This window comes from Mobula birostris, chromosome 17 (assembly GCF_030028105.1).
Source record: "Mobula birostris isolate sMobBir1 chromosome 17, sMobBir1.hap1, whole genome shotgun sequence".
NCBI lineage: Eukaryota > Metazoa > Chordata > Chondrichthyes > Myliobatiformes > Myliobatidae > Mobula > Mobula birostris.
The window spans coordinates 43,906,448-43,919,284 of NC_092386.1; the positions used below are offsets into that span (position 1 = coordinate 43,906,448).

Here is a 12,837-nt window from a genome sequence, read left to right on the forward strand (position 1 = left end):
TCTATCCAAGCTTTTCTCCATACTTCCTGCTTCCTCAATACTACCTGCCTCTCCACCTACCTTTGTATCACCTGCAAACTTGGCCAGAAAGCCAATTCCATCATCTAGAGCACTGACATATAACATGAAAAGTAGAGGACCCAAAACTGACCCGTTCAGAACACCACTATTCACCGACAACCAACCAGAAAAAGACTGGTTTATTCCCATTCTTTAGATTCTGCCAATCAATAAATCTTCTGTCTATGCCATTATCTTTCCTGCAATATCATGGGGTTTTATCCTGTTCAGCAGCCTCATGTGTGGCACTTGGTCAAAAGCCTTCTGAAAACTCCAAGTAAACAACACCCACTGGCTCTACTTTGTCCATCCTGCCTGGTATTTCCTCAAAGAATTCCAACAGATTTCTGCCAAGATTTCACCCATCAAGAAGCCATGCTGATTTTGGTCCATTTTAACATGCACTTCCAGGTACCCTGAAACGTCATCCTTAATGGATTCTTACCAACCACTGAAGTCAGGCTAACTGGCCTATAATTTCCTTTCTTTTGCCTCCCTCCCTGCTTAAAGAATGCAGTGACCTTTGCTATTTTCCAGTTCATTGGAACCAATCCAGATCTAATGATTCTTGAAAGGTCACTACTAATGCCTCCACAATCTCTACAACTACCTCATTCTGAACCCTAGGGTGCAATTCATCTTGCCCAGGTGACTTATCTACCCTTGGATCTTTCAAAGCACTACACAAGGTTGATCAACATGTTGCACGGGTGACGGTGGGTTCCAAATCCGTCATTAATGTAGTAGTTAACAAGTTCAGTTTGAAAATATGCTATTGTGACTCAATGATTAAGGTCTGTACTTGCTGCTGGGAGCTATGGTACAGCAAGATGGAGATGGCCACCAGACATGGGGAAGTGCTTGCTTGTTGACAAGTTGACCACATTTTAATAGCTTCTATGCAACGCTTGGAGCTGGAACCTACAAGCTTTTCCATTGGGACGAAGTTCCTAACATTCCAAGATCCTGAATTGTGAAGATTTCTCACCACAACTGGACCACTAAGTGGCAAGAAGCCTCTATTCAAGTGAGAGCTCTGCCTCTGCCAAGTCTCTGACTCACTCCCGTTCTCCTGGGCGAGAAGTGTCAGGGAAATGAATTTGGTTAACGTTGCCAAAAAAGTTGTTCACTCAAAAGAAAATAATGGATTTTTTTTTTTAAATTCTTAAAGCATTTTTCAAATTGCCATTTCCTTCTAGATAACTGAAATGTAAACCAATGTGATATTTCTTATCTCTCCCCTTTTTAGAGTGGGGGCTGGACTCAAAATAAAGTTATCCATGAAATCTTTCCAAGTCAATTGTTTTGAAACAACGAAAGCTACATCATCAGTATATTTCAGCCAGGTGTTCGATAGGCCTATCACCAGACAGCAAGCAGAACATGTTGCAGCTCTAAACTACCAGGAAGTTGTGGGCAGAATTCCAGTTAGATTATCTAGTCAAATGGAATGGGCAACAGAACTTTGGGCAAGGGAAACATTAAAAAAAAATATGGTGCAAGATTTGTAGTGCAGTAATCTTAAGTGCCATACAATAACAAATCCTATTGCTATTAATCTGAGCTTCAAATTTGGCAGTGACCACTTAAGCCATGTCAAAATAAGACTTACTGCCAAAGCACTTAAATGAAAAATCAAACATTAGTAAAGCTTCATGAATTGGATAGGTTTTTGGCAATGATTTAAAGCACGAGGTATAAATGTGGATGGATTTTCAAAGACATGGACAACAATGAGAGTTGATTGAATATTGAAACACTCACACTCAGAAATGGGAGGAATCCAAATGTCACAGAAGGTGTTATATCTTTAGGGATAGGGATAAGAGTTATAGGGATAAAGGTAAGTGAGAATTATACATACATGTGTTCTTTAACTAAGAGTCAGTACAGATCAGTAGTTATAGGTTTGAACGGTTAGTAAAAACAATTATTTTTCAAAGACAACACTGAAAGAGGTACATAAAATAGACAAACATAACACTGTCCCTATAAAAGTGTCACCTTGTTCAAATGTTTTCGATACATTACCCCCCTAGGCCAATCTCTCTCTGTCTATCTTATTTTGTCCTCTTCATCATACATGATGTTTACCATTCCATCATTAGTGGTCATAACTCTGTCAAGTTTCTTTTTTCCTTTAAGACCTGCTTTTCTCACCAAACTCCTGATCATCTACTCATTAATAGCTGCTTAAAATCTGGATCCCTGTTAAGGAAAATGTAGTAAGATCAGTAACTAGAAAGTATAGATTTAAAGTTATGGGAAAAGGAACCAAGGGAGATAGAAAATATTTTTAAAATAACTAATCTATTCAATAGTATTCTTCAATGGGAAATTATTAACTTAAATTAACAATTGAGGGATAGTATGAAAGAGGGAATCGATCCAAATGGTGACTCTTAAAACGAAATGGAGCAGTTTAAACAGGACAATCAGGTCTGTATGACTTAACAAAAATTATCCATAAATTTAACATACCTTCTGTTTGTTTTCCAAATAGTTCATTATTTATATATTCCTTCTGTAGCTGTCTTCGAGTGTGCCGGACTTTACTGCCATTATTTTGAGACCTGGTCCATTCCGTTTTACCGTGCTCCATGCCTTTAGGCAGAAACTTATTTTTCAACTCAGAAGCATTCACCTTCTCCTTCCTCTCCTTCTGAACTACAGAACCCTGTTCCGCACCAGATACCCACTTCTTATTTTTTTCCTTACGTCTATCTTTGGACCTAGTCCCTGGGCTGTAACCAGCTCCTGTGAGTGCATTTGAATTATTTGTGAAGACTTGAACATGCTTCTTTGCACTGGGACCACTGCTCTCCCTTTGCTTTTGACTTTCTGTCTTTCTGTTAAAATGCTTTGAGTGACTTCCAGATGCAAAATTATTTTCTTGGTGCACGGTATTCCTCCAATTAGTTTCTTCTTTGCCAATGACCAGCTCCTTGTTCCTTTTGGGAAAAATGGGCTTTTCTTCCATTTCACTTCATTAAGTGCAGGAACCTATAAATGAGGAAAGAAAATAAAAGTAGTTTTCTGTAACATTAACTTGTACAGCAGCTTCTAGATTAATTGAAAGTGAGCAATTATCACAACAGAGCCTTTGTATGCTTGAAGCCTTTAGAAATGATTCTAGGAGTCCTCAACAAAGACCAATCACAATTAAAGACTGCTTGAATTTTTCCTCTCCCTGCTAAAATCAATTGTGAAACAAACCTTTTACAGATCACATAAATTTGATTGTAATTTGTAAAAGGTATCAAACATTTGATAGGTTCTTGATTAATAAGGGGAAAGGTTAGAGGGAGAAGGCAGGAGAATGGGGTCGAGGGGGAAAATAAATCAGCCATAACAGTGGAGAAGACTCACTAGGCCAACAGGCCTAATTTTGCTAGTCTTACATATTACATATAATGATGGAACTTTATACTTGGAACATGGGAAATGAAAAGTATTATTCCCTTAAACCAAAATCACGGAACTGATAGCTTTGTGGAAGGCCAGGCAGTGTTGAGGAAGCAGGTCTGTAAAAGGACTTGGACAAATTAGGAGAATAGGCAAAAGAGACAGATGGGATACATGTAGGAAAGGGCAATTGAGTAGAAGGAATAAAGGTGTAGACTACTTTCTAAACAGAGCGAATTCAAAACCAGAGGTGGCAAGTGACTTAGTGCAGGATTCTCTAAAAGTTAAGAAAGGCAAGTGTACTGCCAGCTTTCATCTTGAGGACTAACATACAAAAGTAAGGACGTATTACTGAGACTTTATAAGGCATTGGTCAGATCACACTTGGAATATTGTGAGCAGTTTTGGGCCCCATATCTAAGAAAGGATGTGCTGGCATTGGAGAGGGTCCAGAGGAGAAGACGTTCACAAAAATGATTCCGGGAATGAAAGGTTTAATAATACTTGATGGCTCTGGGCCTGTACTCACTGGAGTTTGGAAGAATCAGGTGAGATCTAACTGAAAAGTACCAAATACTGAAAGGCTTAGACTAGTGCAGAATAGTGGAAGAGTCTAGGTCCAGAGGACACAGTTTCAGAATACAGGAGTGTCCATTTAGAACAGAGATCAGGAGGAATTTCTTTAGCCCGAGGATAGCGAAACTGTTGAATTCATTGCTACAGATGGCTTGGATGCCAAGTATTTGGGCATACTTAAAGTGCAGGATGATAGTTTCTTGATTAGTAGGGGTATCAAAGGCTATGGGGAGAAGGTAGGAGAATGGGGTTAAGAGTGAAAATAAATAAGGCATGATCAAATGGTGGAGTAGACTCAATGGGTTGAATGGCATTCTGCTCTACATCTTAATTTAATTAACATAATAGATTTTAATGATGACAGAGCTTTATTGCAATATACTAGGAACATGGGACATCCAAGTTACTCATCTCCTTCAACTTGTCACACCGCTCACTTAAATTATAGCAGATCTGCATTTTAACTTCAGTTATCTGCCTTAGTTTCACAATTATATAGGCTCTATAAATATCTATCTAGTTTTCAAATTTCTCTATTTTTCCATTCTCTTAGAACTTTAGAAAACTGTTCTGGGTATTTACCACACACTGAATGAAAATACACTTCCAAACGTCATCCATAAATAGTTTCCTCTGTCCTATCGATTGTCTTTGTTTCTATTTCTCTAGTTTTTACTTCAATGTTATCTCAATCTTTTCAGCTTTTCCTGCTATCTTCACAGATTAATTTAAATACAGCCCACATATTTCTATTTCAGCACATTTTTAAAGTATTCTATTTTGGTTAAATTGCTCTGTTTCATCTCATTCTTTCTACTGAAATGTATCATTTCATACCATTTTTGAAGTTGATCTGCCATGTCTAAATTAACTGGGTGTGTAAATACTTATAATTTTTATCCCTTAACCCAAGTAAAAGGGAAAATATACACTTCAGGCAAACACTTCAACTTTATCACTTTTCTTTAAAGCATCGGAGAACACTTGGTTCCTGTGAATGATTTGCATTTGCAACTTCTCAAGTCCGGCAGTTCATTCTTCTTGATAACTTATCAACAACATTGTAATGACAGCACTAAATCTATCATCCATCAGCCCACAATTTCTCTGTAATCTACATTAGAAAGTAAAAACATGAGAATCATAGAAAAGTACAGCACAGAAACAGGCCCTTCGGTCCATCTAGTCCATGCAGAACCATTTAAACAGCCTACTCCCATCGACCTGTACTGGGACCATAGCCCTCCATACCCTTACTATCCATATACCTATCCAAATTTCTCTTAGACATTGAAATCGAGCTTGCGTGCACCACTTGCGCTGGCAGTTTGTTCCACACTCTCTGAGTGAAGAAGTTTCCCTCTCATGTTCCCCTTAAAAATTTCAACTTTCACACCTAACCCACGACCTCTGGTTGTAGTCCCACCCAACCTTAGTGGAAAAAGCCTACTTGCATTTACACTATCTCTACTTCTCATAATTTTGTATACGACTATCAAATATACCCTCAACCTTTTATGTTCCGAAAAATAAAGCCCTAATCTATTCAATCTTTTTTTATATAACCCAGGTCCTTCAGACTTGGCAACATCCTTGAAAATTTTCTCAGTACTTCTTCAACCTTATTCACACATTTCCTATAGGTAAGTGACCAAAAACTGCACACAATACTCCAAATTAGACCTCACCTATGTCCTATACAACTTCAACATAACATCCCATCTCCAGTACTCAATACTTTGATCTATGAAGGCCAATGTGCCAAAAGCTTTCTTTATGACCCTAGCCACTTTCAATGAATTATGGACCTGGATTCTCAGACCTCTTTGTTCTACTGCACTCCTCAGTGCCCTATGTTTATTGTGTATGACCTACCCTGGATGGTCCAACCACAGTACAACACCTTGCACTTGTCTGCATTGAATTCCATCTGCCATTTTTCCAGCTGATGCGGATCCCACTGCAAACCATCATAGCCTATCTCAATGCCCACTAGACCCCCAACCTTGATGTCATCCACAAATTTGCTGATCCAGTTAACCACATTATCATTCAGATCATTGATATAGATGACAAACAACAACGGAGCCAGCACCAATCCATGCAGCACTCCACTAGTCACAGGCCTCCAGTAAAAGAGGCAACCCTCTACTACCACTCTCAGGCTAGTCCCACAAAGCCAATATCTAATCCATTTTACTATCTCATCTTGAATGCCAAGCACCTGAACCTTCTTGACCAACCTTCCATGCAGGACCTTGTTAAATGCCTTGCTAAAGTCCATGGAGACAACATCCACTGCCTTGCCTTCATCCGCTTTCCTGGTAAATTAGAGGTAATTAATTTCAAGAAAATAGTCACTGCACATTCTTCAGACAAGCTATGAACCAGGAGAGCTTTTCTGTGCTTTTACCGTTCCCAATGGAGCCCTTGAACTACAACACTGTTTTGCTGTTCTTCAAGTTACAGTATTGCTTGCATTGTTGTAACTGTATGTTATAATTATGTGGTTTTTGTCAGTTTTTCAGTCATGGTCTGTCTTCTGTTTCTGTGATATCACACCGGAGGAATATCGTATCATTTCTTAATGCATGCATTACTAGATGACAATAAAAGAGGACTGCGTGTCCTCATAATCTAATCTAATTTTACACACAATTATTTTCATCATAATAACATCACGAAAATGATGAATGAAAATCTGTAACGTTATTGTCATATTATTACTGCTACTTTGAAAAACAATTTGCCCAACACATACTTTGGAGTGTGCTATAAACTGATGAACTAGACCACTGCCTATTTACATACCAAAAGTAAATAATAATGCAAGCAAACACTTCTGTGAATCGTCATTGTGTTTATCTATTGAACAGGCTTGTTTTACTCATGATATATTAGGTCTAATCAGAAATTAGTACCTACTTAGCTGATCTCAGCCTGTATAAATGAGAGAATTGGTTTTGGCAACAATAAGGAAAAAAAGAAACAATAATAATAATAAATAAATAAGCAATAAATAGGTAACATGAGATGAAGAGTCATTGAAAGTGAGTCAAGTGCAGTTGGCCAGTATAGTGATGGGGCAAGTGAAGTTATTCCTCTGGTTCAACAGCCTGATGGTCGAGGGGTACTAACTGCTTCTGAACCTTCTTCCTGACTGTATCAGTGGGAAGAGAGCATGGCCTGGATGGGGGTCCATGACGAAGGAAGTTATTTTCCTGCGACAGCACTCCAGCTTAAGGAAGGAAATCCATCAGAACCAGTTCTTGACTACGGAGCTGTCAGCAGTATTCTGTGTTTAACAAAATTTGTGTGTTTTGAGGGGAGAATTATGGTTGGCTATTATATATCTACATTGCAAATTATCTGTTGATATGAACTCAAAACTCATACTTGAAAATTGGCCTTGACTGCATATCTGAGTCTTGCGCACTTGTACCCACTCAGTTTGTTGTGACTCAGCAGCAGAGTCAAGTTTACTGATAAGCTAACCAATAGGCAAAGCTCAATATCAAAAAGTTTAGTTCACAGACAACCAAAATGTATGGAATTTCAATCTAAAGAAACTGGCCATATGAATATGGATAAAACCTTTATTCAATAATTTTCAAGTTCATAAATAAAGTCTCTACCAAAACTATGCTTTTACTAGTGAGAAACTCCAAGATCTTAATTCCTACAGTAACATCCAATCCTGTGATCTCTATAAAAAGGTCAAGGCTTCAGATGCATAGAGACACAGCACCTGCTGATTCCTCTCCTAGTTACACATTAACCTGACTTGGCAGGATATCACAGTTCCTTCTTTGTGACTGGGTCTCAACCTGGAATTCCCTTTCCACCATTATTTTGTTAGTGCATTCTACAGCAGCTGATGGCACATTAGCCCATAGTCGCCAAATGAAGGAAGGGAACCACAGAGAGCATTATCCTCACAGAGGCCAACAGCATGATTTTCAGAAAGAAAAGCAGCAAAAGGAGATTGCTGATTGGTCAGTGCAAGTCAACTAATTCCAGCAACATAAGTGATTGTTGGATAGTTTGTCAAGAATCTAAAATCAGGGGACATTTATGTCCTAAAGTGGTAAAGGTTAACATAAACTAATTCAATTAATCAAATAACTAGTAGTGACACAAGCTTCAATTAAGCATTTGTCACTCAAGAAGCTTTGGCTCAGATCATTGAGGTGGAGTCCAAATTCCAAACACTATGACTCATCCGGAAGGGTGTAATTACCTAACAGGAAGCAGTCACACCACTGAGATTAACAACCTCTAAATCATCAAATGATAAGGGACAAGATGGTGTGACTGCATAAGAGGCAGGTAGGGGGGGATCCAGAGGCTAGTTCTGGAGGAGGTTCAGCCTTTACTCTCGCTCCCTGCCAGGCTGAGGACGTGCAAACTGTCAAAGCATTATGGCATGGGAAGCCAGTGATGGCAGGAGAAAAGAAAACAAGTCCATCATAATGTTATGAAGGCAAAAGGCACTTTGCTCTTTATTACAAAAGGATTGGAATTTACAAACAGGGAGATTATGTTGCAATTGTTATTGTGGGCTCACCTGGAATATTATGTACAGTTTAGGTCTCCTTAAGACAAAAAACAGTAATCCTGGAGGCAGCACAAAGGAGATATATCAGGGTAATTCCTGAGATCAAGGAAGATTAAATAGTTTATAAGAATGAGGATGACCTTATTTAAACAAACAAGCAATGTTCCCTCTATTTTTTTTACAGCCACCCAGACCAAGCATTTCTCCAAGCTGGAAATTCTTACATGGCCTGAAAACCGTGCGGCACATTATATAGAAGAAAATTCCTATGTAGGTGGGAGCATTTCAGTTACTGTGTGCAGCAGCACACCCCCACGGCTCAGAGGGAACAGTGCAAACAAGATCCTAAAGAGGTTGACAGGGTAGATTTGGAATGTTTTCTCCACTGTTGAACAAGGGGACACAACAAGGATCCAGTCATTTAATAATGAGGGACAAAGAAATTTTTCTGAGAGAGGATGGTGAATCTCTGGAATTCTCTGCCACAGAGGATGATGGAAGCTGGACCATTAGAAGGATTTAAAGTACAACTGGATAAATAGTTGATAAATCGAGGGATAGCTCGGTATGGAGTAATGACAAAGAAAGAGTTGAGACTGGCATGGAGTAGCCGTGATCATGTTAAATGTTGGGCGGATTGAAAGGGCTGACGACCCTGCCAGTAATACACAGATAGGAATCGCAAATATAACATTGTCCACCAAATAAGGAGGACATTAGCACATACAGTGATAACTAGGCTGAGTCAAAAAGCATGCAACACCAAATTGAAAATAGTTCTGCTACATTCCAGTTCAATGATCCTCCAACCTTGCACTACTAAAAAATGTCTTCAACAGCACAAAGCAATTCCAACTGGCTCAACAGAAAAGAATAAATTTATTTACATTAAGTGCAGACTCAATTTTATCTGTGCTTGATACTTCCAAATGTCTTAAAAATTCCGATGTTTTATGGGGACTGAAATGACATATAGAAAGTTCCTATTGATAGATCAAGAAATAGCTCCGTATGGAGTAATGACAAAGAAAGAGTTGAGACTGGCATGGATTAGGTGTGATTATATGAAATGTTGAACTGTCTGAAGAGCACTATATGAGTTCGTTCTTACCCTTGGCCATTAGGCTCTATAAGTCAACCTATAGCTGGGGAGTGATGACCCCCCCCCCACCCCCGTTAGACTGTTTGTGGAAACTTTTAATTCTTTCTACTTCTCTTCTAATTATTTATATCTGTGCACTTGTAATGCTACTGTGACACTAATTTCCCTTCAGATCAATAGAGTATCTCTCTATATTAACTTTGTCTCCTACAAAACTATATCTGTCATCCTTAAATAACTTAGTTCCTTCCAAACTGTAACCTTGTTCCAGAACATTCTTTTTAAGTTATCAACTAATGCCATTGTTTAGACAACACAGAATTTCCTAATTGATGACAGCAGCTTATCAACTTTTTTGTTTAAATAGTTGGAAATTAAATCATAGAAAATTTATGACACAGGAGGCCATTCAGCCCACCTAGTCCATGCCAGTCAAAAACAGTTGCAAAGATGTTGTTTTGACAGATCTTTTACCTGAATGTTAACCGCTTCTCTCCAAAGATACTGCCTGACCTGCTGAATGTTTTCAGCATTTTCTGGTTTTACTTTAGATTTCCAATATTTATAGGTGTTTTTTTCCATTTTCAAAAACACTTACTACCTGGCCTAATCCCACCTTCCAGCATTAAGTCACTACCCATGCACATTACAGTTCTTCTCACACATATACTTGTACCTTTCAAATGTCATAAGACTTGTGTCTTTACCAATCCATCAGGAAATAGGTTCCAGAACTCCCACCCTCTGCTCAAAGTAATGTTCTCATCTTCACTTAAACCTTCCCCCAATTATCTTAAGACTATGGTCCCTGGATTTTTATATGGAACAACTGTAATTGTAGTCAAGAACTTTGCTCAAACTGTATTGAAGGTTTATGATCAATGAGAGGTAGAAAAAACTCATTCATCCAATTAGCTTACTTCAATATTGCTACTAGTATTCTGACCCCATTACTTACTTTGAATCTAAACAAATAAACTCGATAAGGTGGATTTATCCACTGAGTAAACAGTCTGTTGGAGGAACTCAGTAGGTCTGATGCAGGGTTTCAACCGGAAACGTCGACACTTCTTTTCAGCCCACAGATGAAGTTCGACCGAGTTCCTTCAGCAGACAATGTGCTAATCCAAGTTTCAGCATCTGCAAGCCTGTGTGCCTCCATTATCCAACGAGTAATTCCTCCACAAAGTTCCCCATGTGTCAGCTCCGACCCCACTCTCTAATGGACCAGCTCAAATTGCGAAACTATTACAAGTGGCCCCAACAGACGTAAAGCGAAAACAAATCTAAATCCGGACGATTTTACTGCAATAATGTGCTGGTGAAAAAAAAGAAATGTTTATGTAGAGAACGATCGAGGACACAATTGGACTTTAGTTGCGATGCCCCAGTCTTTTTTCCCCCGAAATTTAGTTGGTACAATCATTCAACAGCCGGGCGCCTTGAGAACTGTACCCTTTTCAAATAATGAAAACAAAAATAAAAGACAACGGAAACTGGCATAATACCATAGCCAACATCAAATCTTTAACTGCTGCCTCCGTTCCAAATAATTAAACACAGAGCACAGCCTTCCCTCTCTCTCACAAAGTAATGTGGCATTAAAAATATCGAAACAACCAAAAGATAACCATTACCAATGAAACATTTACGATGTCAAACGATCGCAAATTTCCCCGTTCATCTGTGCCGATATCATTCACCGGGATGCAATACCAAGGGTAACTTCCCTGACCCTCTTACTACCCATAAACGATAAACCTCCCACTCCTTCATGCAAAAGTAAAGACACAGTTTTTATTTGGCTCTGTTCAGCACTCTTATTGAGCCACGTGGGAAAACCCTTATTAATCCGCGTCGTCAGAAGTGAAAGACACAAAACGGGCTGGCGCGCCAAGTAGAAGCAGTCCATAGCTCGGATATCAAGGGCCCGGGCCTAGCGCCCGCACCACAATAACCGGCCTGTGGTTTAAATCAGCCGCCCGCACCCTCCCGTAGTTGGGGTCGCTGCACCGCTGGATACGAGCTCGGGCGCTAACCTGCAACTCCGGTCCTGACGTCCCGTCCCGTCCACCCCTCCGTTGGCGCACACTCGGCGGAACCCCCTACTGACAGGCGTAGGCACAGGCACCCGCAGGACAGTGTCTGGGGAAGAGCTTTCCCTTTCGCGCCAACCTCCAGGCAGGCTGTCCCTGCAGGCCACCCACCGAACTACAGTGACCGAGCGCAGGGAGAAGGCTCCGTGGAAAGGAACTCGCGTGCGACGTGAAGTGATACACCCCATGACCTCAGTTAATTTCTATCTGGTATTTACATGCATTGATATTTGCGTGACTCGTTTTGGACCTTGCTCCTTGGTCAGAATTGTGTACCCTCGAATTTGAACACATTGTTTGATAGGTCTCAGTTCCATTAGCTCGAAATATTTATGACTTTTTTTTGAAAAATAACGTTTTGCATAGTCAGAGCAGAAAAGGTGAATGTTAAAAGTGCATATTATCGAAAATGACTGCTAATTAATGACATCAGCTACCGGTGGTATATTGCTCCATTGCAATTGACAAGAAGCAATCGACTTACCGGTAGTTGGCTGCAGTTACCACATTCACAGAAGACGGATTTGTTTGTTCAGCCAGCACACCATCTCTGCCTAGTACGAAATCTACGCTGTGTGGTTTTCAGCCGGCACCACCGATCAATTTACCTTGGTTCCATCCTCACACGGGCCTTCCCTGTTATCTTCATCATACTTCAAACTCCTTTCACTGTCACATGAAACCTATTTAATTTCTATTTTTTTTTCCGAATGCGATGAAATGTTACCAACGTAAAGAAAGCATTAGCCTCACTTTCTCTCTGCACTAATGCACCCTGACCTGCAGCATTTACTGGTTTCATTACGGGAACCGGCTGAAAGGAGTGGACACTTCTGGGTGAAAGAAGGAGTTGAGGACGTCACAGATATTAAGAAAAAATGTACATCGACTTAATTTATAGTTGACTGTATCTGTAAATATTCAACCTAATATACATGAATATAAAAAATGTTTAATGTTAGTAAGGTTTGTTAATTCTTTTAAAGGAAAGCTATTATACATGATTGTGTTTATACTATTAAGAAACTACTATGTGGTAC

The 12,837-nt window shown here is 39.5% G+C and overlaps 1 protein-coding gene across 1 annotated transcript in view; it reads right to left on the minus strand.

Annotated features, from left to right (window-relative positions):
- Nucleotides 1-11,893, minus strand: part of LOC140211642 (terminal uridylyltransferase 7-like) — a 69,468-nt gene extending 57,575 nt beyond the window's left edge. Inside the window, exons 1-2 of the mRNA XM_072281615.1 lie at nt 11,741-11,893; nt 2,542-3,063 (exon numbers count right to left, since the gene is read on the minus strand). Coding sequence (XP_072137716.1) covers nt 2,542-3,040 — 499 coding nt within the window. The 5' untranslated portion in view covers nt 3,041-3,063; nt 11,741-11,893. The remainder of the gene's footprint in view (nt 1-2,541; nt 3,064-11,740) is intronic.
- Between the last annotated feature and the right edge of the window lie 944 nt (nt 11,894-12,837).